Below are 27,829 nucleotides of genomic sequence, written 5' to 3'. Positions count from 1 at the left end.
CATGGTTTCATAATCAGGGGGCCACCCCTAGCAATGCCCTGTCTCACATTGTCAAGCAGCCAGAAGGGGCAGTCCACGTAAAGCACATTGCAGTGATCAAATTTGGAGGATATTAGTGCATGGGTACCTGAGGTCAAGATGTTCTAGTCCAGGAATGACTATAGCTGGACAGACCAGCTGGACATGGGTATTCCTCCAGCAATAATGTGGAATCAAGGTGCGCTCTCAAGCTGCAAACTTGGTCCTTCAGGTAAAGCACCATTCCATCCAGAAGTGGCCAACTCCCTAATTCCCAAACCTATAAACCACAGATCCACAGAACCTCAGACTTCCTGGGATTTACTTTCCGCTTACTGACCCTCATCCAGCCCATAACTGAGAGCAGGTGCTGGTCCAGCACTTCAACAGCATCTCCTAATTCTGATGAAATGCTGGCATAAAGCTGGGGGTCATTTGTATATTGGTAACACTCCCCCCCCCATTTCTGCCCTGCCCCCGCCACCCAGAAGCTTCATAGAGATGCTAAACGTCAGAGACAAGACTGAAGCTTGTGGGACTTTGTGAGTGTGACTGCACGCTCCCATTGCCGTATCCGGCTAAACATCCCAAAGTACTCTGAGAGCTACCTATGTGGTGTTAACAGAGGTGCTTCATGCAAGGGAAAAGGATCGGTGGATCTGTGCAAATAAAACTGTGGTCCATCCGAGATCGGTCTGAATAAACTTTCTGTCCGTGAGGTTAGCAAATAGCACCAAACAAAACATGCCAAAGGATTAGAAAATAAATGGAGTACAGCTGTAAAGATTAAGTCAAAAGAAAAGAAAGGTTGACAATTAGATAAAATTAAGGGTGAGGATTTGCTGAACTAAATATTTGAAATGGGAATGCAGATAGGGGAGGTATGAGGAGGTCGGTGAAGTAAGTTTTAAGAAAATAAGGTTTTGAAATTATACTTGTTCTTTTTTGTTTGTGTTTGTGTGTATTGTTTTGTTTGATATAATTTGTAAAATCTTAATAAATATTTATAAATAAAAAAACATGCCAAAGGCCTAAGTGCCTATAAGGCAAAGAATCTGATATTTGCTCAATAAGAAACAACCTGACCGGTCTCAACGAAAGATCCTGAGAGCCACTGCAGGCCAGTGAGGAGGAAGCCCTGCTGCTGCAGGATTGAGATCTTTGCTTAACCATGTCACTTGCTAGCAAAGCTAAGTTTGTCACTTTGTCTCAGCCTAACCGACCTCGCAGGGTGGTTGTGAGAATGAAAAGGGGGGAAATGTGCATGCTCCTTGGAGGAATGGCAGCAGACGAATGGAGCAGTAAGTGAACTCTGCCCAGGTCCAAGAGGGAAAGCTGACCTTAGTACCATGAACACAGGCCCCCAAAGAGCTTCCAGATAAAGGCATTGCCGAAACTGGACATCATCTGTTTTTGGTTTTTATTAGATGGCAAATTAGAAAGGAACCAGCAAAAGGCCTTCAGGATTCGCTTGAAAATCCTGCATGAAAGTAAATGCTGTGTGCGCCCTGGACTAGTGCAGAGCAGCCATCCCCTGTTGCAGCCAAATGGTGTCACAAAGGATCAGCATTTACATGGATGACTTTAAACGCATCCCTGGGTCTCGTAGTAAACATTAGCACTGATAAAGAAAAGGATCACTGTTTCTTTTAGTGAGCTCTGAACAGCTGCCCTGTACAGCTCTAGGGTGCTGCACAGCTGCTGCGTTGTGTGTGTGTGTGTGTGTGTGTCAGAGGCAAATTGAAGAGGTGGTGACTGCTTGAAGACATCAGAGAGAGATTTCAGGGTGTCAATTTCACTTTCCTGGCTCTATTAAATTTCTGCAATCTGACCGTTTAATCCCCCACTCCGTCCCCACCTTGTTAAATTCAGTTCTATGGAATATTGTTACAAGTTAATTAAACAGTTGTGCTCTATCTCATTTCAACACTGAGGTGGAAATGAACACAAAGCTGAAGTGTGATTGCCTTAATCAGCCTGAAGAAGAAGAGCCACCAATATCTGCGGCACTTCCCTGCCTGATCACGTACTTGCCACTGATCCTTACTCACCACAGGTGACCAGGCAAGTGCCTGTTTGCAAGCCTTTTTCCAATTGTGGAGTGGGGTGGGGGGCTAGGAACCATAAAATTCTGAAATCTAGTGCTATTTTCCTAGAAAAAGAGGTGCCAGAACTCACCACGACTGCCTCCCTTTTCCTCTGAAAGGTGCCAAACTGAGTTCCAGTGAGTTTGGGCTGAAAAAAGACCTGATACCCAAATTTAATTTTTGGTGAAGCTTGACAAGATTGCTTGAAGGGTGAACCCGGAGTGAAGAACCAGCTTTCCAAGGGACAAGTCAGTTTTGCAGAGTCACCACATTGTGGGACAATGTCAGATGGAGAAAGGTTTGGTGGCCTATCAGCTGATAGGCCTTAAGACTATAGGAACTTCTTTGCTGGATCACATCAAGGTGCAGCTTTGAAAAGAGTTCTGCTTTCAGCAGTGCCCAGATGTCTAGTGCCTAGACATCTCAGTGCCAGATTAAACAGTTGTGCTCTATCTCATTTCAACACTGAGGTGGAAATGAACACAAAGCTGAAGTGTGATTGCCTTAATCAGCCTGAAGAAGAAGAGCCACCAATATCTGCAGCACTTCCCTGCCTGATCACGTACTTGCCACTGATCCAATGTCAGATGGGGAATGGTTTGGTGGCCTATCAGCTGATGGGCTACTTGGCCCTTCCAGATGACCCAAGGCTGATGTAGATAACTCTCAGGTCTGGTCCCTGCAATCCAAACCCAGCTAGTGATGTCAGTCTGTTATCCCAGTTTGTTCTTGCAGCTGCCAGGGCCGGACACAAGTTGAAAGTGGACATGCCTGACTTATCTTCAGGGGTGATACTGAAGGCAAGCAATAAGTGGAGGCCATGCCTTGCTTGTGAGCATCTAGACATCTGGGCACTGCTGAAAGCAGAACTCTTTTCAAAGCTGCACCTTGATGTGATCCAGCAAAGAAGTTCCTATAGTCTTAAGACTGCCTTTGCTGGGATGTTTCTCTCACTCTGTGCTGAGCACGGCTGTTGCAAGCAAGAGTGAAGGGAGCCATTCTTTGGTGGAGGCCAAGATTCTTCATGGGTTCAACTGCATGAGGTCTGTGACCAGTTGCCACTGGATAAGAATACTGGTTGTCAGAATCCAACCTGCTGAATAGTTGGTGTTTACAGTCCCAGGGGATGTGGCATTTGTTTGGTATCTATGTCTGGAAGTCCTATAGGGACACTCAAGGCAGCTTCATGTCTGACAAAGAAACAAACCTGGATTTGCCGCTCAAAAGGGAGCTGCAATCTGACAAATGTATGGCATATATGTCTGCAGAAACACATCAGGCAATAGGTGCACACTCGGAGCATCTTAGGTGTACACCAGAAAAACCACAATGTGTGAACTGGACCTCAGCTTTACTAGGGCTCTTCTGTATCTCCTGTCTGCAAATGGAAAAATGATTTTGGCCTAGCTAGCTTGCTACCCTACCAATCCATGTAGTTTTCAGGTGATTCATATGATTTCACACACAAGCATTCCCACAACCTGCCCTTGTGAACCTTCGTTCATTTTTTAAAATTAAAAAACCCCAACATTTTTGAGCTTATGGAAGTGTTAATGAACAATCCGCATAAACTTTTTATATTGCCAAATTTTGGGTTTTTTCATTAGGCATTAAGAGCAAAGTAGTGTTTCTTGTTTTAGCAAAATCAGGTCAGATTTTTTGTCATGAAGGCTGTTGAAGGAAATAGGAAACAAGTCACTATCCTAAACCAAGGAGCCAACATGCCTAAAATGTGGTCTTGTGGTGAATTCTGATCAAAAATAAACCACAGTCAGAAGCTTCATTGATTCAGCTTGGAAAAAGCTGCATCTAAGAAGTAGACTCTACCCTACAAGTAGAAAATATAAAACACTTATGCCACACAAAAATGTTCACTCTTCAAGGTGCTACAGTACTCCTTGAAAAACTGGCCAGTCTTCTCTCATTTTTGTAACATAAATTCTTAGAAAATTAAGTAACTTACTGTTCAAATGCTACACATTCCCCATAGGCCTCCAACAAAATGGAAATGGAAATGTTGTTTAAAACTTGAAATTATATTACACATTTACATACAAAATCTGTGGAATCAATTTCAGGTTAAATGTTGTTGTTTTTTTAAATAGAAAAAAATCAACCTACATAAACTCCACCATACAGTATGTATGCTGATAAATGCCTATAAAAAGTATCTTTCAGACAGAAGAAGCTAATAATACATAAAGCACATTAATTTAAAAAGTAGATTGCAAATAAGAGTAAAAATTGCAGCATCATAGCAATTTGCTATATGGACTTTACTGGCCTCTTTCCAAAACACACAGGAATTATTCTGAGGCAAGAGGAAAGAAGCTCAAACTGCCTAAATAAATCAGCTGACCTGACCATATATTCTCAGCTGCTTGGAGGAACAGAAATGGTGCTGATAATGACATATAAAACAACTCCAATGGTCAGACCAAGCAAAACATAGCAAAGGCCTGCATCTACTCTCAGGAGTAAATGCAAAGGCACAAAGCAGCTTTCCTAGCACACCAGCTCACGCACACCTGTGCTGGGTCTTTTTGACAGCCCGAAATAAAAGAAGAATAAACTGCCCTCTCATTTGCAAAAGCTTTCCAACCTGGTTGGCTGGAAATTATTATTTCACTCCAGCAGGCAAGCAGGCTAGTGGTTATTTGCAAGCCTGAGGGCAAGCAACAGTACTGTACAGGTGGATCATCTATCCTGTGATAGATACCAATATCACAGGGGTAAATGTGACCTCAGTCTCCAAACTGCTACAGTTAGCATTCTAATATAGGATAGTGTTAAATGTTTCAGGACTTTATAGAAAACAGGAATCAAATGGTGCACTGAGCTGCAGAATATGCAAGCCATGTTTTGCAATTCAAGACACCAATCCTAATTACATATTCAGTCATCTACCTATGCTAGCAAATCTCAGCACCAAGATAACCAATGATAAAAAAATGCACACAGAGACCCAAAACAAGGGGGATAAATGGAGAGTGGATTCTATAGGATCAGCTGATTGTCAGGTCTTGCTTAAGTCCCTTTCAAAGTGCTGGCAAAGATGGAAAGAGACTACAATTAAGGGGTGGGATTTGGGAAGCCCCTTTCAGAGTTCTATCTTCTGCCATGCTTTGAAAGGGGCTTCTTCAGAGGGTCTCATAGAGCACTATGCAAGACATGAAAGTCATCAGACGTTATTTCTATATCGGTAGGTGGCTCCCTGCTCTCGGGAGAACTCGTCATGACAGCTTTCTCTAAACAATTTTGTTTGTACATGTCTCATGCTCACATGCTGCATCACTTCTCCCCTCCTACATAACCATCCTCTCTAGCTGGGTGCCTTTCTGAAGCTGAGATAACAGAGCACAAAATATCTTCAGGTACAGAGCTAACATCCTGTGTTTGGTTCCAGGCAATGCTTGTTCGGCTCCTGCAAAAACTCATTTCGAGCACTTCAAAGCAAAATGGTAGTTTGCATAGTCCTAGCAAGCAAAGAATAATATTCCAGGTAACCACCATAAAGCTCAAAGCAGCCAAAATGGGCATCTCTCCTCTTATCCTTATAGCTACTCTGTGGCCTGTTTTGCACATTGAGCTACACCAAACTGCAGCATAGCAAGATTACAGGAGCATGAGGACTCCTGGAGAGGAGCTTGCAGGCACTTTGCTCCTGCCCAGTCCTTTTTGCTGCTGTACAGTATCGTGAACGTTTGTTCTTGCTTGCGATTAGTGAGGAGAGAGCTTAACCACGAATCCTAGTTGGATGATGAGCCAAGCCAAACCTTGGTACAGCGCAGTGCAGCAGCAAAAAGGACTGGGCAGGGCAAAGCGGGTGTGAGCCCAAACATTCATATGGTCTCACTAAGTGCCAGTACTTAACTTGCCTCTTCAGATGTTGCTGCTCAGCAAGCATGGCCAATGGCCAGGGATAAGGAGAGTTGTGAGTAAGCAGCTCCTGGGCCTATGGATAAGTTTTTCAGGGAGATTATGGATTCCCACCACATTAACAAGCTTGCATGTGCTGTTCGTCATATTTTGCTTCCCAGAGGAGGAGATTGAAAGCTTGCACCTCTATCCCCTGAGATACAGTACGAGGTGACATGAGAGGGCATTCTCTATAGTGGCACTGAGACTCAGCACCAACACTGATAGAGCTATGGACCCAAGAGCATGTAATAAATAGTTTAAATAAAAATAAAAATACAGCTATGTGAGTTTATTGTTGATTCATCACTACTCTGGAGTCGTGTTTGTTTGCAGTGTCCACACAGTATCACCCTCACCAAAATGGCAACCCATTTTCTTCCCCATTGAAATCTGAGGAATACCTAATACATTTAAATAAAACAACTGGCAGAAATGATAAATCCGAATTAAAGGGAGGAGATGTGGGGTGGTGTTTTTATGAGCAGGACATCATAGAGATGCTGCAAAAACTAAATTGCAAGTATGAGTAGCAACAAACCCACAATAAACTCACATACACAAGTGCACTACCGTAATGTGAAGGCATTCTGGTTTTTCTCATTCATTTAGAGAGACCAGAGAGGCATGCGTTTAGGCCTAGTTAGATGAGGTCATGAAATGGCACCTGCCAGAAATCCTATTATGAATGTGTGCTGAGCAGCAATAGGCCCCCTTTCTGGATGTGTCACCCCACTTCTAAAAATATGGAAGAGTAACACTGAAGGCACCCAGAACTGTGTAGACAGCACAAGCTCTTCCATTCTGGGAAAAGGAGGACCCTTCTTCTGCCTGGGGAAAGGTGGAAGCACCATGGGGAAAATGCAGGAAGACAATGATTGCATGAAGGCTTCATGGGATACTTCATTAAAGGTCAGTACATATAGCAATTTTCCATGAAAGGCGGGCAAGCTAATTCAGAAACCAGTTTGTAGGTTTCTGAATTACCCCCCCAAAAGTTACAAACCTATGAAGAGACACTACAGTGGGATGAGCATGCACGCCATTGGCAATGATGCCTATCTTAGATCACTCTTCAGCTCTCTGAAATAACTATTGTCTCCGGACACAATAGACAATAGAACTCAGAACTACCACACTTGAGTGTCATTTGAAAGAGTGGAGGAACCACTTTGTCCATGTAGACAAAAACTAATCTGTATTAAGATCATATGGAAATTTTGGTTACTTAGATCTCCCTAGTAATAGATTCATCGACTGCAAAGTTTTTAATTTTACAAAGTACTGAGAAATTGCTCTTCTTTCCCTATGAACAAACCAAGCAGGTGGTTAATAGCACACAGAAAACCAACATGCCAATGAGAGAAGGGCTCTAGGCTAGTCTTCTCCTTGATATACCAGTTTTCTATGTGCAGATGATGCATTCCTTCTAACAAGCCTCCACCTACACTATAAAATGGTACCCTTCAGGCACAGGTTTCGCCACCTTAGCAAGCACCAGGCCAAAACTGTAACAGGCAGAATAAAAATAATCTAATCTCCAGAGGTTTTCCAGTGCTGCAACTGTTCTGAAATAATAGAGATTCTGAGCTTGTGCAGAGTGGCTCTCCTTAGCATCCAGATAACCGCAACAAGCCATCATTTATTTTACTTGTACAAAGAGCCTCCAGGTCAGAGGGTCAGACCCAACTGAAGACACAGAGAGCACTTTGGGGGGAGGGGGTTGCTGGGACACAGTGCAGACATGAGCAGCCCCCCCACACACTTCCTGTGATGTGGTTCTGAACACCCAGATAGGGCATGACACATCAAAACACAAGATATATTTACCCTTTACAGTTATTTACAAAGATATAGTTCCAGTCACCTCAGTGCTTTTATCCTCACTGGTTAGCCTACTAGAAGGCAGAAGGGGGGGGGGGGGTGTTACTGTATAAAGGTAGAATCCTGCCTGGCTGCCTTTCCCTTCTATTGACTTGTGTAAATCAAAAGGCTGTAAAAGAATGAAAGCGGCAAATTCAGGGAAGGGTCCTCAGGGATTGTGTGCCAACAGATCTTGCCTCCCCCCCCCTGCTGCAGAGGACACAAGACCACCTGAGCCCCTGTGCTTTGGGGGTTTGTCCCAGCCCTCCAGCTCCCTCTCTCTGCAATCTTCCTGACTGATGCAAGGGGCTTGCTCTGAAACGGCCAGGTCTGAGGATTGCAGCCCAGATCAGGTGCTGTGCACAGACAGCAACATGAGGAGGAAATGAGTAAATACTGCTCTCCCTCTGGCGGGAATGAAATCAGAAAGTGGAACCGAAGGATCCAGTGTGAATCATTTCCACTGCACCTGCTACCTCCAGGGAAGGTGCACAATTTATTCTCCCTTGTAAAACACATGCATAAGGACCCTCAGTTGCTGCTGTCGCCACCCAGCTATCGCTTGACAACCGCTTCTCAGGAACCTTCTTCCCCAGAAAATGAAAGATAAACACTGCAATGGAAGGGCAACGAGAAGGGGGTCCTCAGCGAGTCTGACACACACTCCAGTTTTCAAGATCTATTACGTAACACTGAAGCACCTAGAAAAACACCAGAAAAATCTGGAAGCCATAACTAGGAAGAACCTAAAGATTCCCCCATCCCATCCACACATCCCCCCCAGGCGGCACCATCCACCCCCCTCGTGTATGTGCGCAGCTTCTGCTTGCAGGAAGAGGCTGTTTATTTGCCAGCAAAATCTTTCAGATCTCTCTGGGCTTGAGGGGCAGAAAGGGAGTCGGTTTTTTCAAGCAAGATCTACTAGAGCAGAAGGGTGCACATCTCCGAGCAGGAGGTCCACAGGGACCCGTCCCTTGAAATGCAAGAAGGCTCCTGCAATTTCAAAGAATGCCATCTCTCTCCTCGCGTGCAGGCGCCTGTTTGTTTCGACCGCTCCACCAGCTCCGAGAGCCTTTCGCCCGCGGCCGGGAGGGCTGCAAAGACAGCAGCAGCAGCAGCAGCAGCGAGCAGGCAGCCGGGATTTCTCCTCGAAGAGGGCGGTCAGAGGCAAAGCCCGGCAATGTTTAGACGCCAACTTCAGCAGGGGAAAGCGCCGTCTCCCGCCTCGGCGCTTTCGCTTTGCAGCCCGGGAGGCGGCCAGCCAGCAGCGCCTTCCCCGGCGCGGCAGCCCCAGCGCGGGCGCCCAGAGGTGGCAGCAGCCGGCGCAACCGCGCGCGCTGGGGCTGCCGGCGCCTCTCTCTCCCTCCCGCCCGCCCGCCGGTCGGACTCGGCAGCCTTCAGCGGGCGGGCGGGCGCGGAGCTCTGGGGGGCCGGCTGCCTGGCCGCCGTCGCCGCCGCAGCCCAAAAAAGGCCACCGGGGACCCGGAACTGGCGGGCGCTCCTGGGAAGGCGGCGCTGCCCGAGGCGCGCAGCCCCGCCAAGCCCCGCTCCTGGCCCCGCTTACCTCCCCGCTCCGCTCGGCTCCTGCCCGTCCGCGCTGCCCCCTCTCGGCCCCGGACTCGGGCGCGCGGAGCCCCCAGCAGAAGAAGAAGCGTCCGCGGCGGCGGCGGCTGAGCGCGGCTCTGAGGCGGCCGGCCGGCTCCGCCCTGCGCGCCCGGCATTGGCGAAGGGCCGCCGAGGGGCCGGACGCGGGACTCCGCCCAGCCAGGCGCCTGCTGCCGTGGCCCCCGGCGGGCAGGGGAGCTCGGCCCGGAGCGCGCTCCACGCGGGCAGCAGGTGGCTGCGTCCCGGAGCGCCTCCAGCCTCTCCAGCAATGAGACCCAAGGAGGTTTGGGGGTGCTTTTGATATTGTCATTTTATGTCCTGAACCGCCCTGAGGTCTACGCGTATAGGGCGGCAGACTACATACACCTGCATACCTGCCTAGCGCACGGGCGCCGAGCCTTTCCCTGGGTGTTGGCTTCTTCCTGCGAGGTGGCGCAGCCCCGAATTTACCCCCTTTGGAGGGAAGTTCCACCCCGCAAAAACCAGCCTGGTGACAAGCAGTGGCGTAGCGTGGGTTGTCAGCACCCGGGGCAAGGCAAGTAATTTGCGCCCCCTAACCCGTGGATTTGCGCCCCCTAACCCTAACCCCCAGATGTTGCCCCCGGTGCGGCCGCCCCCCCTGCACCCCCCACGCTACGCCACTGAAGACAAGACAGCCCAGACCCAAAAGCGCCCCTCTTATCTTTACTCCGCAGAGTCGAGATTCCAGCAAGAAAGATCTTCGCTTACACTTGCTAACAGCAGCTGAGTTAGTGGTAGCAAAAAAGTGGAAATCTCTCAGGTTGCAGGAATGCAACATTGTAAAACACGTAATTTGTCCAGACAAACAAAGCAAACGTCCCGAGTGGGGGGCGGGGGGGGGATTTACAGGTTCTGTGCAACATGGTGTACAACCAATTGAACATGGTTTTTAATCTGCCATCAACACATGTGGGAAAGGGGGCAGGAAATGGGTAAGTAGCCACCAGTTGGGACCTCTCTACAAAAAGTAAAAAACTGTGTCCTGTGAATCCTTGCCGGAATCACTTCTACCTTTTTAACAAGGGTACCCAGTGATGTAGGGGGTGGGGGTGGGAGGAGTGATAACAGGCTTCACATGATTTAGTGTTTTCCTCCTGGAAACAGGGCAAAATTGAAAACATAATTTCATTCATGGCACTGGTAAGGCCACGATGCCTACTTTCTATAAGCCAGTATTCACTTTTCCCTGAAGTAATGCCAATTTCCCTGCTTGGCATGAAAACGGCATTGCCTGTACCTACAGTATATATTTGCTTGTTTGTTACACCATCCTTCATCCAAAGATCAAAAGGTGGTTCACAACATAAAAATACAAAGTGAGAACACTAAAACACACTAAAACAAACAAAAATCTGATCAGTGTTTCCCATACCTGCTGTGACTCATCTGTTAATGGCGCAATTCACTGTGGTCCATTGGGATTAGAAAACATTAATGAAGTTCATCCATAATGCATGCTCTGCTTACTATTTATTTACCAACACTTCTGAAATACATAAAAAATCATGGAAGTTATCCTAAACAGAATGCTTTTTGCCCAGTTGTTGGCACTAGCTATTGTGAAGACATCAAGAGAGATGCAGTTTTGCATATGTATAAAACAGGGAGCCTCCTGTACACGGAACTGAAGAGCAATCTTATTTTATTTAGTTACATATTTAATTTATATATTGCCCTTCATCCAAAGATAATGGGGCAGTTTACAATATAATCCTCAGCAACAAGGGGGAGACAACTGATAAAAAATTGCTATCATCAGTGACCACAGGACCCCCTGCCCACCCCCAAAAAGGAAGCTAGGATTCTGCCCCATCTGAAGTGAAGCAGTTTTAATCAGTTTTTTAATGGGGAGAGCAAATGTTGGAACGGGTTTGGATGAGATAGAGTTGTCCCTCCTTGCTGCAGTTTTTGGAATGGTGGGTAGAAGCTACTGTTGGGGGTATCCCCCCAAACAGAAGCCAATACAGTGGTACCTCTGGTTACGTACTTAATTTGTTCCGGAGGTCCGTACTTAACCTGAAACTTCTTAACCTGAAGCACCACTTTAGCTAATGGGGCCTCCTGCTGCCGCTGCGCCGCTGGAGCACGATTTCTGTTCTCATCCTGAAGCAAAGTTCTTAACCCGAGGTACTATTTCTGGGTTAGCGGAGTCTGTAATCTGAAGCGTCTGTAACCCGAGGTACCACTGTATAAACCACTGAAACAAGTTGGGGAGTGGGCAGGGCTGGAGCAGCAAAAGGCCCATTGCATTCTAAACTGGCTCACCTGCTGGGTGATGGAGGCCTGCTTGCTGCTGCCCAAAGCTTTACTTCATTTATCAGGAACCAATTTAAACCAGTTAACACTTGATAACTATCTGTGGGTTCTTCCATGTGACAGTTTATGTGCCTTCAGTGTGGCTCCTGCCTGAGCATGGTGTTTATCAAAATGGTGTCCCATTTTATTGCCTCCTTAATCCAGATATACAGTTTCCAAGGCATATCCCAGGCACCAGTGTGGCAAAGCCACCCTGTGGACTGAATTAGTCCTCTCCAAAGTCATAATTTGTTCCATGAATCCATCCCAGGCCACATTCACTTGCCCTACACAAGTAGGATAATGCATAAAATGCCAGTTGTGTGGCAGGCAAAGGTGGGACGCCCTGATGAAGGCAGGGCAAGAGGCTACAGGTAGGAGGATAGGAAGGGAATTCCACTCATACAATACTGGATATCACCCAATCAAAAAGAGTAAGAAAGGGCAGGATGGATTGTATTTCATTTTGCTCTGATTACAATGGCACATTCAAGGTTTAATTAGCTCCATTTGAACTGGTATACAATATTAGCAGTACAAAAATGCACAACATTTGTATAGTGCTTTTGAATGTTCAAAGCATGTAATATACATTACTTTGTAGCATCAATCATTACAACAACTCTGCCAGATTGATAAGCATTAGCCCCATAATGCAGACAGGAAAAGTAGCGTGCCTAAAGCAGTGGTTTTCAACCAGTGTGCCATGGCACCCTCAGGTCCCTTGAAGGATGGTCAGGGGTACCATGGCAACACTGGCCTCTGACCCTCTTTCCTTTCCTCCCTCCTTTTACGATCTCTTGTGTCTCTGCCTCCCAAAGGCTTGCACGGCTGTCTGTTGCAGCAACCCTGGCTATAAGTCCCCCCGAGGAATGATGCCTCTGGGGCTGGCCAGGTGGTGCTTCCCAGGCTCCTGTGGGGCAGTGTGAGGAGTCACCTCTCTTTGGGACGGAGGGGGCAGCTGAGAGACCAGGGGTGGCAGTTGCGGCTGCCCAGAGGACTCCCAAGGAGAGGGGAGAGAGGCTGAGGGAACACTCCACAAGGGAGGGCGTTTGAGAAAGGGTGAGAGGCTGCAAGTTCTGCAGGCAAGCCGTGGATTCAAAAAATTGGAAACCTCTGGCCTAAGGCAATCGAGTGAGTGTGTGGCCAAAGAGATATTTGAATGAAGGACTTTCTGATTCATGTATGTATAGCCCAATCTTAACCATTTCTACTCAGAAGTAAACCATATTGAATTCAGTGAGAATTACTCCTGAATAAGTGGGGTTATTGCATCTTTGGCCTCCTAGCCAGTATGCTACACCAGCTCTTACACTTATTTAGCAAAAGGGCTTATGTTCCTTTCCTATGAATAGTCACTTTGCTCAGGAACCCTAGCAGACTTCTCTAGTTCTCTGTAGACTTCAGCTGCATAATCTTCTGGTTTTAAAAAATTCAGAACTTGAGGCAGGCAACACTGGGTGTAGCAACCCAGCCTGACAGATTTCCAACTTTCAGTCTGGGAACTGGCAAGCATAAACATCATGGTGGGGATACAAATGTTTGCATACTAATTATTATTTAGGTTTTTTCCTGATTGCTTTTGCTAATTGCAAAATTCAGTTTTGTCTTTGGCCAAACCACTAGATTCCAAAGAAGGGAGGGGGAAATTAACAGATTTGAAAGCCTATGTCTTTTCCTCCCCTGAAAAGTTTCCCTGTTCAGTTATTCAATTGTTTGGATTATGTTTACTGGTCATTATAGATCTCTTTGTTAAACACAGCTACCGTTGAGATCATTCCTCATCCCGAGAAGATAAAGCTCTGTGTTTTCCCTCAACATCTGCACAGGGCAAACCTCCAAGATTAAGTTCCCCATTCACATTTGAATATTTGTATTATCAGCTTTTGAGAAAGACATTCGTGTTTTTAAAAACAAACATGTAAAATGAGTGCCAGGTTCCCTGCCTTAAAAACAAATAATTCAGCAAAATGGTGAAAGAAATGTGTTTTCCAGCTGCTGTTTATAAATCCCAGTTGCTAGGCTGCTGTTATCAAAAGTTATGAGTGAGTTGCATAGTTACCCTCTGCAAAGTCTTCCTGTTCTTGACAATGGGGCAAAGGACTCTGCCCCTCAACTATCTGATTAGAACAAGTTGATGGGAGAAAATAGCGTTCGGCTGGGCATTTGATTATGAAACAAACCTAAATTTAATCCTAATTTAATCCACATTCTTGCCAACCTCTAGGAGGTGCAACCCATCTCTTGCCAGAAGTCTTTCTTCATGGAAGTGAGAACCATGGTCAAAGAAGCCAATATTTCCCCAACACCATCTGCACAGCCAGTTGTTTTTGTTGTTTAGTCGTTTAGTCGTGTCCGACTCTTCGTGACCCCGTGGACCAGAGCACGCCAGGCCCTCCTGTCTTACTTCCAGTATCTTCCTTTTTCTTCCTGGGTCATCCTGTTGAAGGCCATCACTCAACAGGACTTCCTACCCATAGTCTCATAGTCCCATATATGCTGAAGGCTGCGTCTGGTGGTATCATTTGTACCCACATGGGATACAAGGGAGGGAGAGAGGGAGGTGTAATGGTCGATGGGCTTTATAAGACTTGGTAACTTCTCTGTCACATCTTGAATCTTTGCAACTGGAAGACAGTACACCTCCTGGGGCGTCTTGTTACACCTGCACACTGCAACCTCTGTCTCATCAGTAGAGGAGTCACTTGCCACCACAACACATCACATCCTCCTCTGGGCAGTGGCAGGAATCCTTCTATATACTGCTCATTCTCTAGCCATCTGTGTATGTTCTGAGACCTGCAACTGCTGTCCTTGTTCCTGTGGCCCAGAATTAAGGGTCCAAGGGGAGGGCCTGGAATCAGTTGTACCGCCCCAAAGACACAACACGTTTCTTGACAGTCCTGCTTCTGTGTGTCACATTCCTCCAGGGGTTTGCTTCCTGCATTTAGTGATCTTCCTCCTCTCTAAGGGTGCCCTAACCCCCACAGTATCACTAATCCAGGACAGTCTGCTTTGCTCCATCTCGAATATCTTCCTCTGATGACTCTACGCCTGGAGAGGTGGGCCTCAGGTTGCTGAACCTTCTCTTCCAGCAAGGCAACCAGCTTACATTTGCTGCAGGTGTAACTTCATACACCCTCAGGCAGGAAAACAAACATGGCACAGGTGTTCCAAGTCACTGCCCAGGTCTCTTGCTCCTGCATACACTTGTGTCCTAGCACTCCAGGCTTCCCCTCAAACCAGCTCACTAAACACCCTCGCAAAAGCCCGTTTACTAGCCCTGATCGCATGTTCTTGGTCGCAAGCTCCCAGAGACTGAGAGCAGCCACGTAGAACTGGTGGCTGCTAACTCCACAGGGTCAGAATCAATGCCGCTTGGCTAGTTATTCTTCATCGTGCACTTGTACAATTAATTTCCTGTGTTTCTTTTAATATAAGCTTTGGGTGAGTTTCATTTTTCAGAAATGTGCTTTCCAACCTTTATCTCCAGAATGAAGCAGCCTAGTGTTAGGCTCTTTATGACACAACTGCCTTATATGCCACCAATATTTCATAGACGATATTCCTCCCCATATTTAAAAGGCAATTTTAAAATAATAATTTTATTATCTTTAATGCTTTTTATGAAAAGAATGAGGATTAAAAAACAAGTACATTTCATTCAATAACATTTTCCTTTCATCGTACACATATTAAAAACCTAGAAAACTTTCCAATCTAAAGGATCACTCCCCCATGTAAAGTGCAAATGAGAATCAACCTCTGTAATTTTTAGTCAAGTAAACCCAATCTTACATATGTAACTAGGATAGACTCTTGCATTGTGTTATGGGGGAGTTTATTAAAATGTTCCTGTAATGCCACAAAAACATATAATTTATTTATAAGAAATAGCATTTTAAAAAAGGATCAAATACACAATCCATTTTCTATTTTAAAAAACTGGTTTTCAGCGTAGAGACAAAAAGGAAAGTATTTTCCAACTGGCATTAATAAGCAGGACTTTCTGTGGTGACACTTTATATAAATACATTTTGGGGAAATCAGTCTAATTTATTGGAGCCTTCCCAATGCCACCTGGAGGATACTTTTGACTCTAAGACTTACTTCTCTTTTTGGCAATGTCAAATGATTACCCTCCAAGCTATCTTCTCTATATCCTGTGATCTGCTACATATTTTGCTACCCATTTACTAGCTTCCCATTTACTAGGGAGAGACTCTCAAATGCATTCACAACAGTAGCTGTTACTGGTTCTGTGCAAGGAAGAACCTGTGAACGGCTACTCTTGCCTTGTGGGTATCTGCTGGCTCTTCAGCTGAGATTATTCACACTTGAAGTACAACTTCAGGAAACACATGCTGCTCCAATTAAATAGAGACGAGTTGGGAGACACATTGGTCATCAGCATGGGCCTCAAAATGATTCCTGTCACTGAAATCCTATCCAGCCACCCTCTGCCTACCCTCACCCTCTCCTCCTTAGCTGTTATCAGCTGGTCTTCATATAATGCATTGCCAGCTGATGAATAACACTTCAAGCCCTTCATTATCATAGAATGGAGAACCTCCAGACCAAAATTTCATCAGTTCTGTACACACAGACCTCGTCTAGAAGTATGGCCTGGCGCATCCTCTAAGTCCACCATGTTCTTTACATGTGGTCTTTTGGCTGGCCACAGCCTTCCACATAATAGCCCCTTCTCGGAGACAAAAGAAGCATGCTGATTTGGATAAGGAAGGGAACATCTCCTCTTGTGATTTCAGTGTCCAGTTTTGACCCAGCTGAGAGCAGGAACTGACATTCCACCTTTCCCTTTAGCTATGCTGAATCAAGTGCCTACAATGGTCATTTCACATCGATGAAACACAGCAATCTTCTGGAAATGCTACACATGCCGTCTCTGAGGAAGCCTGCTGTTCCTGATCAAGTGCAGTTAATTGGCATGAGTTCTAGGGAGCAAAGCAAAATTAAAGACTTAAGTTATTCCCTTGCAGGTATGCTTTGGGTGGAGATGGCATCTTATGAGCATATGCAGCAACCAAGCCAATAGACCGTGTGCAGCCTTCTGAAATTATTCCAGCTGGTTTGCATCCAGACTTCCAGAACTATGCAAAACTTGTGGAAAATGGATATTTTAAAAACAACCACATCTTCTCCCTTGTGTGACCTAAAACCCCTTCCTCCAGCTTCCTGTCTCAGCACTGTTTAATTCTGAGCTACTGCAGTGGTTCTGTGAAGATATAATTATGGTCTCACCTGCGCCTTCCCTTTTCTGGGAGGAAAGTTCCTCCCATCCACAGGGACACTGACTCTCTGGCAGGACTTAAAACTTCTCCTAGAATTTTTCATACATGCTTCTTTGAAATGAGCTGTGGCTGTGTGGCTGTCTAAAGGTTTGTTCTTTGCAGACTGTGTGTGCAGGATAAGGAGACTCAAGCATCCATGCAAGTTGATGGTGTTGTTGCATCATTTATATCTATGGACTGTGATGGAGTTGCCTCACCATGGAAGTATTTGCCCATCGCCAGGCATGGGTTGACCTCTTCTATATATGGCTAATGAGGGGACATGGTTGGTACACCATGCTGTTTGGCATTTTGGTGGTGTGTCCACATTATGCCTTGTTTTAATTCCTGTTGGGAGTGCATAGTCTCCCAACTAAAGAATGCCAACCTTATGATGATGGTAGAAGGACTATCAGATTGATATTTCTGTCGTTCTGTTTCCAGGAAAAAAATGGCTCTCATCTGCCCCTAATTGATTTGTGTTTTGAGCAATGAACTCCAAGATGGATTACTTACATTAAGGTCACAACCTGTCAATCATATATAATGGCTGTGTTTTCTACTAAGCAGTTGAAGCTTGAGAGGATTTTAATTGGAACAGAAATAACCCACTGGCCAGTTCTCATAAAACACTAAGCCAAACTATGGCTAAGAATGGATGGGCAGGCATGCAGATGCTCAAAGGAAAAATCAAAGCTCCTCTCTTCTCCTCAGTCCTCCTGCCTTAACTCTTCCCAAACCTAAGCTGGGTTTGCTTAGCGTTTTGTCTGAGCCCAGAACCATGGTTTGTGTTACATATGAATCAGGCCTGAGTCAGAATATTTTCTATGGAAAACAGATGTATGCAGCAGTTATTACTATGGTTTTCTTTACCTGGTGTTTGATGAAAGGCAAATTCCTAAATAAACCCGATTTCTTCTTTCTGGTTGCAATAATTTTCACTTGCTCATTGGACACTGGGCTCAGTAAAATGATAACCATGTATCTGTTAACTTACCCTGATATAGAGGAGGGTGCTACTTCATCTGGTTTTCTTACTTCAGTTACATCCTAAGAATGTGAACACAGACCTATAAGAGGATTGCTCCTGTGTCGGATAGAAACTACTTTTTATGATTTAAGTTTAAATGCGTGCTAAAGAGGGGTTCTAAATGTTGTCTAGAATTCACACGGCAAAAGCTGAAAGATTAAAGGCCAAACTGGAAATCAGCCAGGATACCCATGAAATGAATGTTTCATAGCTTCAAAGCATTGAACATACCCAGCAGTGGTGCAGTTTGCATCAAGGCGTTGGGAAAAGAGGGGTTAGCCCTTTCCTCGCCTATAAATCGAGCAAGAGGAGCCAGCTCCATGGCCTACCGTGAGCCCCAGCGGGCAAAGTGTCAAGGCAAGTGGAACAGCCAAGCGAGTTCAGCAGCATGGGGAGGAGGCCACAGCACTGGGACCCCCCTCTCCTCCACCTAAACAGAACCTAAGCTTCTCATACAGGGTGTCTTGTTCTGTCATGGGCACCATTGGGCTCCCATAATCTGGGGCCCAAGTCAGCACCCTTGCTGAAGGGGCATTCTAACCACATTCAGGTGAACTCAAAATCCTCATTGTGATTTGGGAACCCTGAAAATATATGGTTCCTGATCATGGGGAGGTTTCTAAGTGTGTTCTTTCAGATCACTCTCAATGTGGGAAGGTTTCAAATGGAACTGGCATGGCAGATATTGGAGGTGGGGCTTTCATGCACACATCTGTCTCCTCCGCACATTTCGTTCACACATATTCAGGCAAACACCTGAATAGGGCTACACGTTTGATCTTCCAGATGAATATATACTAGTAGCAGGTATGCTGCGGAAAGGCAAATCTAAGGAGGACAGAAGAGCTTACCTGTAAAGAGTCCACTGTGTGTGTTGTATCTGATGTTCCCTCTGTGCTTGTTTCTCGAGAAATGGTAGACAGCCTGGGTCGATGTCGAGTCATGTATTCATATGTGTTCATCTTTTTATTCACTACGTACATGGAAGTTTGTGCTTTTTTAAGATTTAAAAACTGTAAATCCCTAAAGCTTTGCAGCTTAGATGGGTGTCAGCAAATTCAGTGAGCTTTCACATTCTCTTTGACCATCATTCCCTTTAGTGAGAAAATAGTGTACCCTCAGGGCACCATTAAGATTGGGGATAAAAGCCTGTCTTTTGCATAAACTGAGCCCTCATTTGCACTCCTCTACCCTGTGTTTTTCAGAATTGTTTTACTTACAGAGGTAAAGATGAAACGTCAACAAATGTCCAAGCAGCAAGAAAGAAGCAGATCCCAAAACCACAGTTAATATTGCTACACTCAGGATGCCAGCTGCTGTCGTCTCTACTGGAGCAACAGGAAGAAAGACCAGCCAGGTGCCATTTCTAGTGACACCTATTGGAGAAAAAATAATGGGGAGAAGTAATGTTATTCTGGTTTCAATTATGAAATGAATGATGTTCCCTTTTGTACTAATACTATGGCAGGACTTTCGAAACTGTTCCCTAAGGATCTACGCTGGTCAAACAGCCAGATATCAATGAATAAAGAAATATTGACTGAAACACACTTTTAAAGCAGTGGTTCCCAAGGTTTTCTGGGCTACCGCCCTCTTGGTTCCATAAACTCATCCCCCCTGCCCTGCCCTCTGCACTATACAAAACATCATTCAGAATAGCAGTTTCCATGACCCACTCAGGAAGATAATAACACAATAAAATTCAGCAAAGAATATTGCATGATTTTCCTCCACATTCTTACAACAACAATTATTATTACAATAATAATAATTTATTATTATTACAATAATAATAATAATTTCTTATTTCTACCCTGCCCATGTGGCTGGGTTTCCCCAGCCACTCTGGGCAGTTTTACTAATGAAAACATAATTACAAACTTATATCCTTTGTTATTGGAAATTTCTAACAAACTCAGAAATGTATAACATTAAAACTGGAATCTAATGGAAGTACATGGTGAATCTCTCATAAAATATTTCCAGATTTCAGACAGTAGTAACATTATAATATGTTGCATTGATGTGAACCATTTGATAGTGTTGCCTGCACTCAGAAATCTTGCATACAGGGTGGTAACAGGCAGTGACAGCCACCAACCTAGATGGCTTTAAAATAGGAATTGACAAATTCACAGATGAAAACCTTCCCACCTCAATGATATCTTCCTTCCTACCTGGTGAATTAGTCTTGTGAAAGTCCTCTCAACTGGGGTCTTACTTTATTATATTTTGAAAAGAACAAGTACATGTTTATACCACTTTGTGTGGCCACCCTCAAAATTACAATAGTTGTACAAATGAACCCTAATGTTTGCATATACAAATTTTGGTTGAGAGAAGGACATTGCTCAAATGCCTGTCTAGTCAGTACTATACCAATCTTGAGCTGGTTTCCCCTCTTAATGACCACCCCTTTCTGTTTAAGAAACCATAGGCACTACCTTGAAAAAGTACTACTAGGTCACATTGGTGTAAAAAGTTTTTTTAAGTCAGTGGAACAATACTTTCAAACTGGGGAGATGTGCGGAGACGTTCTGGGTCCACGAAATACTGGATGAAGACATATATCATCACCATAATCAGCAGAAGGATTCCAAGAGCAGCAGAAGCAATCGCATTGAAGAAAAACCTATGAACATGTTAACAGAAAGATTCCAGTTAGCCATAATCTGTGGAAGGCTGTACAATTACAAATTGAATGTATGTATTTAATTGTATTTTTTCACGCCACCCCAATCTCTGAGAGGTGTGAGACTCCGTGGGTTTCAGTGCTTATCCAGGGCTTGGTTTCCTTGTAATGAGGAACAACAGAGACTTTGTGATAGTTGGGTCATTTGCACACATATACAACCTGAGACTACAATGGAGCATTAGCATCCAAGAAAGTCCTGCTTCTCTCATCCAGTCACAGCATTGGATTCCAGCAGAAGTCAAGCATGGCTCTGTCTCTCTGCTTCTATGCCAGCTGCACACACAACTCTGGCTTTTATCTTTCTCACCAAGTGAGGGAGGAGAGCCCACTTATTTGTCTTCAGGCCAAAGCAACCTCCCTTGCTATACTAATGACAGAAGACAGTGCCATTAACTGACCAAGAAACTTGCCTGGCTAGTTTAACAGTGGAATCCTCCATTAGATTTCAACCCTTGATGGAATTAAAAGGTGCTGCTGAATGCAGGTCTCGTGTAGATGAACACCTGGGAGCCCATCCTAAGGTTTCTGCTTGTTCCTTTGCAGCTGTAGCTTTACGTCATGACATCCAGGGTTGTGGCTGGGAGGAAACAGCCTTGTGGGCCAAATTAGGATCCCTGGGAGACCTAGTGAGGCCTGCAAGCCTGGGGTTCCCCATCCATGCTCAGGAATGATTTTCTTACTGTGTTCCAGAGAACTCTGCAATTCTTTAGAAACTAACCAGAGGTTCCTCCATGAACAAACAAGCTCTCCTGAAAGACAGCTTGCCCATGACTACCAACTCTTCTCCCACAAATGTGCAGCTGCAGGGAAGTGGCGAGTGTGTTTTAGATTGTACTATCAGTCCAAGCAGGGCAACAGCTAGGCCCAAGAACTTGGCCTGGTGATTCATCTAAATTAATGCCCTAGAACAGGGACGTCCAACTCCCAAGAGAACATGTTCCAGAATACTCTGCTCTGGATTCTGTGGGATAGATATCTGAGCAGAAAGGGTTATCTGGAGGCACACAGGGCCAGTTGTCGCAGCTGGAAGTATACAAAACCAACCGATTTTGGCTCAGGATGCTGCTCCCTATAACTATGCTTCTCCAAAAAAGGTTCTGCAGCTGGCCTGTGTGACTGACCTCACTAACAATCTTAGCTTGGCCCTCAATTTTGCCGCAGCACAGTTTGCCCAAAATGCTGAAGTAGCTATTTGCCTTCTCATCTCCGTTGGCCCTCCCCATGGAGAAAGTATGATGCTGTGACACCTTTCAAATTCCCAGATTCCTAGGGAATGAGCAGATTAGGATTTAATCAAATATCAGTGAGGAAAGCCAGCAGTGTTGGACATACATCATTTTGAACAGGGAATTGGAAGGGCAGATTGTGAACAGGAGAGCCAGCCCACAATATTTTGCTACCCTGGACACAGTAGCAGATTGAACTTCTCATTCCATGTAGAAAAGACTCTTACTTCAACAGGGCAGTGTCCTTTGGTGCACCTGGTGACAGCAGGCCAGCTTAGAGGCTGGTGGGAAGACCATGGGGCACACACAGCTTTGTCAGCCAGCAGAGGGGAGGTGTTAGGGTGTTCAGGAGAAATGGCTAGAGGGGCTGCCACTAGTGTTCCCCACACCACCTAGCATTTGTGGGATAACCAGTCTCATATAACTGACATGCTTAAGTCTAATGCATGAAGAGACTAATAACACAGAATAAACTGTGCTGCCAGGCTTAGCCTAGGTCCCCCCCCCCACCTTGGGAGGAACTAGGTATTCAAGCCATTGTTCTCCTCCCGAGAGTAGTTCCCAAGAGATTTAGTTGGCTGCTCCAGCTCAGACCGCATGGCTCTCACAAGCCGCTCTTGAGTTGCTATACCAATAATTTAAGAACTTTCACCACTGTGCAAGTAAGCTAAGTTTTACTGCCTGTACAACTTTTTCTGGCTGCTGCATGGAAAAGCAGATTAATCTGACTTTTGGAGAGTTTGTAAGTAAACCATTTTTAACTTATCAAACGCCTTTTTCTATGCTAGGGGAAGGAGGAAACATTGGCACTTACTTGAAAAGGCATATTTTAAAGGTCTAACAACCTATATTTCCATACTTTACTTTGCTACATATTGTGTGCTGGGGTTCTTTCACCAAGGAATACTTATCCCAAACTTGGATTTTGGCATCTAGGAAATTGTCCCTTCTATACAATTCCCCCACCGCCACCACTTTGTGGTCCAAACAGCCTGAAAGCCAATAAATGAATAAACGGAGACCAACAACCTTTCAAAGAATGAAAGTCTGCTTTGAATGTCTTCTAGCATGAGGCAATTGCTCTCCATCTGTGGTGTGCATTAATTGGAGCAATAATGCTTAGCTTGTTAAAGGAGGTGGCCACAGTGTAGGGGCCTTGGATCAGACCACTTTGGGCTATCTTCATCAACATAAAAGCCTTCAATTAATACTTGCATTAATAAAATGAAAGCTAGCATAAGGAGAGGAGACATTAATTATCATGCAATGAGTGACTTACACAGCTCCCAGAGCTGTGTCACAAGGGATGAATAGCCTTTCATGAGCTTTTCCTCAGCCAGCTCATTTATAATAAATGCAGTACAGCATCAGCATATAAAAATTTGGGAGAGATTTAAAACTGATTTCTCATAAAGCAAACCGATACTTTGGCTGTATTTGAAAGTAGGTTCCGTCCAGTTCATTAAGATCTTGCTGGCTCTCTTAATACCTAATTAATGCACCTCTATGCCATGGAGTAAAAATGTCCCAATGGCTTGAAGGCAGAAAGCAAAAACACTCCAGCTGGGGAACTAGCCAAGATTTCAGGGTGTGGAGTAAAGAGTTGAATAGAGGTGGGCTGCTCTTAGATATATTCACATTTGGAGTGTGTTTTAGATGTGGCTACTCTTGTATAACTCATAAAAATAGGACGGGTTACTTCCACACTAGAGCCCTTAAGTGCTGCTCAGGCACTGCTTTTCTACAATGAGCTGGAAGTGGAATAAAAATGGAACATACAGCACTTTATTCTAACTTGATATCCTTCCTCATGCCATCCTCTTATAATATTAACTCAAAAGTCCCATTCAGCAAAAAAATATATCTGTCCATTTAAAAGTTTATTTCTTGCAGTTTCAGCTCATTCCATTGCTTTTCCTATAGAGTGATAAAAAGCTTGTTAATTACCCCCTGAACCAGGCTTCCTCAACCTCGGCCCTCCAGGTGTTTTGAGACTACAATTCCCATCATCCCTGACCACTGAGTCCTTCTAGCTAGGGACCATGGGAGTTGTAGGCCAAAAACATCTGGAGGATCGAGTTTGAGGAAGCCTGCCCTAAACAATTTTTCTTAATTACTCTAATTTCATTTTCTGTTCCCCTGGATTTACTGACCAGTTGCATTGTCCACCCCACCCCCGCCTTCCATTGTTATTGAGAAACAGCATTAATATGCTATTTAACAGAATAAGAAGAATCCAGATACCAAAAGGCACAGAAATTGAGAGAGGCTATTCAAGGAGCAATTAATTGGCTATTCATCACTAATTCCACACACACCCTCCCAGCCATGCTCAACAAGAAGCAATAAAATGTGGTTAAGCAACAAACAGTAAGTATTTAATTAAAGGCACAGGAGCCTTACATGTCTATACTTCAACTGCATTTCATTAAAAAAAATATATACAAACCAGGGCGCAGAGAAGACAGGAGGACAACACAGAAGACATTGGAATGCCAGAAGCTGCCAAATAGGTTGTCTAGATGCTACATAAAGAGTGTGCGAACAAAGGATGATGTTCCCTCTGAAAAGTGTCAGTTTGGAAGCAATCAAAGTTATTTACTCAGGGCAAACATTTAGCCTTTTAGGTAATTGGATTAGTTCCTCTGGGATGCTTATTTAGCGCATAGAACCACTTCAGTTTTGATACTTTGGATGCAAAACTAACAGATTGTTTAAAAGTACAGTGGTGCCTCGCAAGACGAAAAGAATCCGTTCTGTGATTCTCTTCGTCTAGCGGTTTTTTCGTCTTGCGAAGCAAGCCCATTGACGGATTAGCAGTTTAGCGCTATTAGCGGCTTTTAGCAGCTTATCTGCTGATCAGATCAGCTGATAAGCGGCTTAGCGGCTTAGAAAAAGAGGGGGGGGAGGAAAAAAAACCAGCAGGAACTCGCAAGATATTGTCGTCTTGTGAAGCAAGCCCATAGGAAATTCGTTTTGCGAAGCACCTCCAAAACGGAAAACTCTTTCGTCTAGCGAGTTTTCCGTCTTGCGAGGCATTCGTCTTGCGGGGCACCACTGTACAGGTGTTCCTAGAGATGGGGGTGGGTGCTTCACTTCTGTCTTCCTAAATAGGGCCTTTATTTTACAGTCATATTTCCAAAGCTAGCTGCTATTAGCTTACCAGTAGTTTCGGCTTCCAACACAGTTATTTAGCCAATTACAGTGATGGTCAAAGTCCGCAATACACTTATTGCAGGTACTACAGTGTTTGGTTTTTGGCCCTCTGAGGAGAAGAAGAGATACATTAAATAGAATACAATAGAATTCAGGTACTAAAATAGACCACATAAATAAAGGCTGTCTCATGTTTATAGTAAGTCTAAATATTTATACATTGCATTTACAAAATGTACATGGAACTGATGTGCTATCCATGCACAACCAGAATAGCCATGCAGGAAGTCAGAGATTTATTTTTTAATGTGGAAGTACGGCACTGGATTAGAAACACAGATAGGAATAGCAAGTCTCTGAACCATCTTTAAGGATAGCCTCACACAGAGTTCATCACAGTAGCTAACCAGGAAGCTTATCCAGGAGCAGGGAAAGCTGTAGGCTCTCCGAACCACTGTGGCTCCTTGAACCTTCAAAGACAAAGAAAATTCCCAGAGTTCTCCCGGAGTAGGTACTTGAACTTTTAGGAGGAGGGCAACCTGATCCGAAATGAGGTGCGACTCGCTTCCTAGATATGGAAACCAGGCAGCTGCAGCACCTCCCTGCCTTCACTCACCTTCGTCGCTGCACACTTTGAGATCGGTTTCCATGGCCCTGCTTGACGCCTATCTACCTGTGGGATCAGTTAAGCTGGCAGGCAAGGGGCAGGAGCCTTTTTTGGCAGAGGGCCTCCATCTGAACTCAGGCCACATCCCACATCTGCTTTTAAAAATTTTTTCGAATGCTTTTAATTTGGCTGCTGAAATTGATGGTGCTGTTTTTATTTTAATTATGTGATGTTTTTACAAGCATATTGGGTTTTCATGTATTATTATTATTAGCCTTCTATGCAATCATCTCAAGGTGATGTACAATAAAACAACAAAAGCAGTTTATAAACAGGAAATGTCCTGGCCATTTTCGCATTATTGGGTGTTTCAAAGTTTTAAGTTACATTTATATATATTTATATTGTTCCCCATGATGGGGTGAGCTCCCGTTGCTCAGTCCCTGCTCCTGCCAACCTAGCAGTTTGAAAGCACGTCAAAGTGCAAGTAGATAAAGAAGTATTGCTCTGGCGGGAAGGTAAACAGCGTTTCCGTGAGCTGCTCTGTTTCGTCAGAAGTGGCTTAGTCATGCTAGCCACATGACCCGGAAGCTGTACGCCGGCTCCCTCGGCCAATAAAGCGAGATGAGCGCTGCAACCCCAGAGTCGGTCATAACTGGACCTAACGGTTAGGGGGTCCCTTTACCTTTTTTTATATTGTTCTTATATATTTAGTTTTATGCAGTACATTTGCTTGCCTTGTGAGGAAATATTTCAGAAAATCAGGATACGGATTTGCACCATAGCTGTCAACTTTTCCCTTTTCTTGCGAGGAATCCTATTCGGAATACAGGAATTTCCCTTAAAAAACGGGAAATGTTGACAGCTATGATTTGCACTGTTGTGATAACAGAAAGTGAACTGAGCAGGAAGATGACAGCCATGGCCCTTTATGGTTGTGCAAAACACTAGCCTAGGTGGCAAATTTTCTCGAGTGAGCTTCCTGCATGTCCAGAACGCATATGCGTAATTGCACAGAGACAAAAACCTAGTACAAAGGAGCAGTTTAAGCAGCAAGAGGCAAATAGCAGAGGAAAACCAGTGCAGGCAAATAAGTAGGTCTCTTCTTTGCTGTGCTGTAATGGGAGTGACTTACACATCAGCTTCACAAAGATAGCAGTACTGGTTCTGAATAACATGCTTGCATTTGCTTCGGTCAAAAATTGGCATTGGTTCATTGTAATTTTTCTTCTTCAGTATATTTTGATCTGCTGGATCGATAGTGATTGCAACAAGATGAGTGATTAAGTGATGCACAAAAATTAAGCCAATCACCTGCATTGTAATGAGGTTAAGGAAAAGTCAAAAAACAAGAGAATAGAAGAGTCTGGATTATTTTTTTTACATTTGTTACATTAAGTCACCAGATTTGCTTAGTTGCTTCAGTATTCAAATGGCCAGGTAGAAAGCTCTGTCACTGGTATTCTTTTCTCTTATGCCACAAACAAAGGCTACGAGTTTTAGTGGATTTGTTTGCAAGACTCCGGAAGAGCAAAATACTAGTTTCTGTCTGATTGTCATAGATTCAGTATTGCACCATCACCATTTTTGCCATATTTCAAAAAGTAAAATTCCTGACACCCACAAAGCCGTTGAGCTTTCTTTGGGGAGACCTGACATTTCCCTGACATTTTGCAGATTCAGCAAAATTCCCCCTTGACACCATTTTTACACCTGAAAACCAGGACATGTTAGGCACCGGTGGAGCTTCATGCTCCGGCACTGGGGGCGGAAAGCAGGTGGGGGAGGGGCTGGCGACTGTCCTGGGGGGTGGGGCATGCATTTTGGGGGTGGGGCGTGCCACCGGTGGGGGCGGGGCACCCAGCGCAGGTGGGGGGCGCAGCCGTGATGGAACCCCACCAGGATCGCGCTGCCAGGGGCGGTGTGCTCCCCCCGCCCCCCTCTTCCTCCGCCAGTGATGTCAGGAAAAGGAATTTCCCATGCACCACAGTTCTATACAAATAGAACTGAGTGTCTT

General features: G+C 44.8%; 2 protein-coding genes and 1 long non-coding RNA gene across 14 annotated transcripts in view; 1 reads left to right on the top strand and 2 right to left on the bottom strand.

The window, feature by feature from the left end:
* TPPP (tubulin polymerization promoting protein) overlaps positions 1 to 9,591 on the bottom strand; it is a 50,437-nt gene extending 40,846 nt beyond the window's left edge. The window contains exon 1 of the mRNA XM_083473376.1: positions 9,451 to 9,591. The gene's annotated coding sequence lies outside the window, so the exon portion shown is untranslated. The remainder of the gene's footprint in view (positions 1 to 9,450) is intronic.
* A 106-nt stretch (positions 9,592 to 9,697) lies between these two features.
* LOC310692444 lies at positions 9,698 to 19,675 on the top strand. The gene is made up of 2 exons (XR_014518819.1): positions 9,698 to 9,774; positions 19,334 to 19,675. It is a non-coding gene; the product is annotated as an uncharacterized lncRNA (long non-coding RNA).
* The window catches only part of LOC310692390 (palmitoyltransferase ZDHHC11-like), a 33,878-nt gene continuing 21,445 nt past the window's right edge, over positions 15,397 to 27,829 (bottom strand). For all 12 annotated transcript variants that reach the window (XM_083473331.1, XM_083473338.1, XM_083473339.1 and 9 more), the window contains 7 exons: positions 26,948 to 27,126; positions 25,213 to 25,314; positions 20,636 to 20,760; positions 19,349 to 19,504; positions 18,980 to 19,101; positions 18,096 to 18,148; positions 15,397 to 16,762 (listed from right to left, as the gene is read on the bottom strand). In XM_083473331.1, the coding sequence (XP_083329457.1) occupies positions 16,747 to 16,762; positions 18,096 to 18,148; positions 18,980 to 19,101; positions 19,349 to 19,504; positions 20,636 to 20,760; positions 25,213 to 25,314; positions 26,948 to 27,126 (753 nt within the window). In that variant the 3' untranslated portion in view covers positions 15,397 to 16,746. The remainder of the gene's footprint in view (positions 16,763 to 18,095; positions 18,149 to 18,979; positions 19,102 to 19,348; positions 19,505 to 20,635; positions 20,761 to 25,212; positions 25,315 to 26,947; positions 27,127 to 27,829) is intronic.

The sequence above is a fragment of the Podarcis liolepis genome, assembly GCF_965112155.1.
Source record: "Podarcis liolepis genome assembly, chromosome: 13".
Taxonomy (NCBI): Eukaryota; Metazoa; Chordata; class Lepidosauria; order Squamata; family Lacertidae; genus Podarcis; species Podarcis liolepis.
This window is presented reverse-complemented; position numbering and strand designations above follow the sequence as displayed.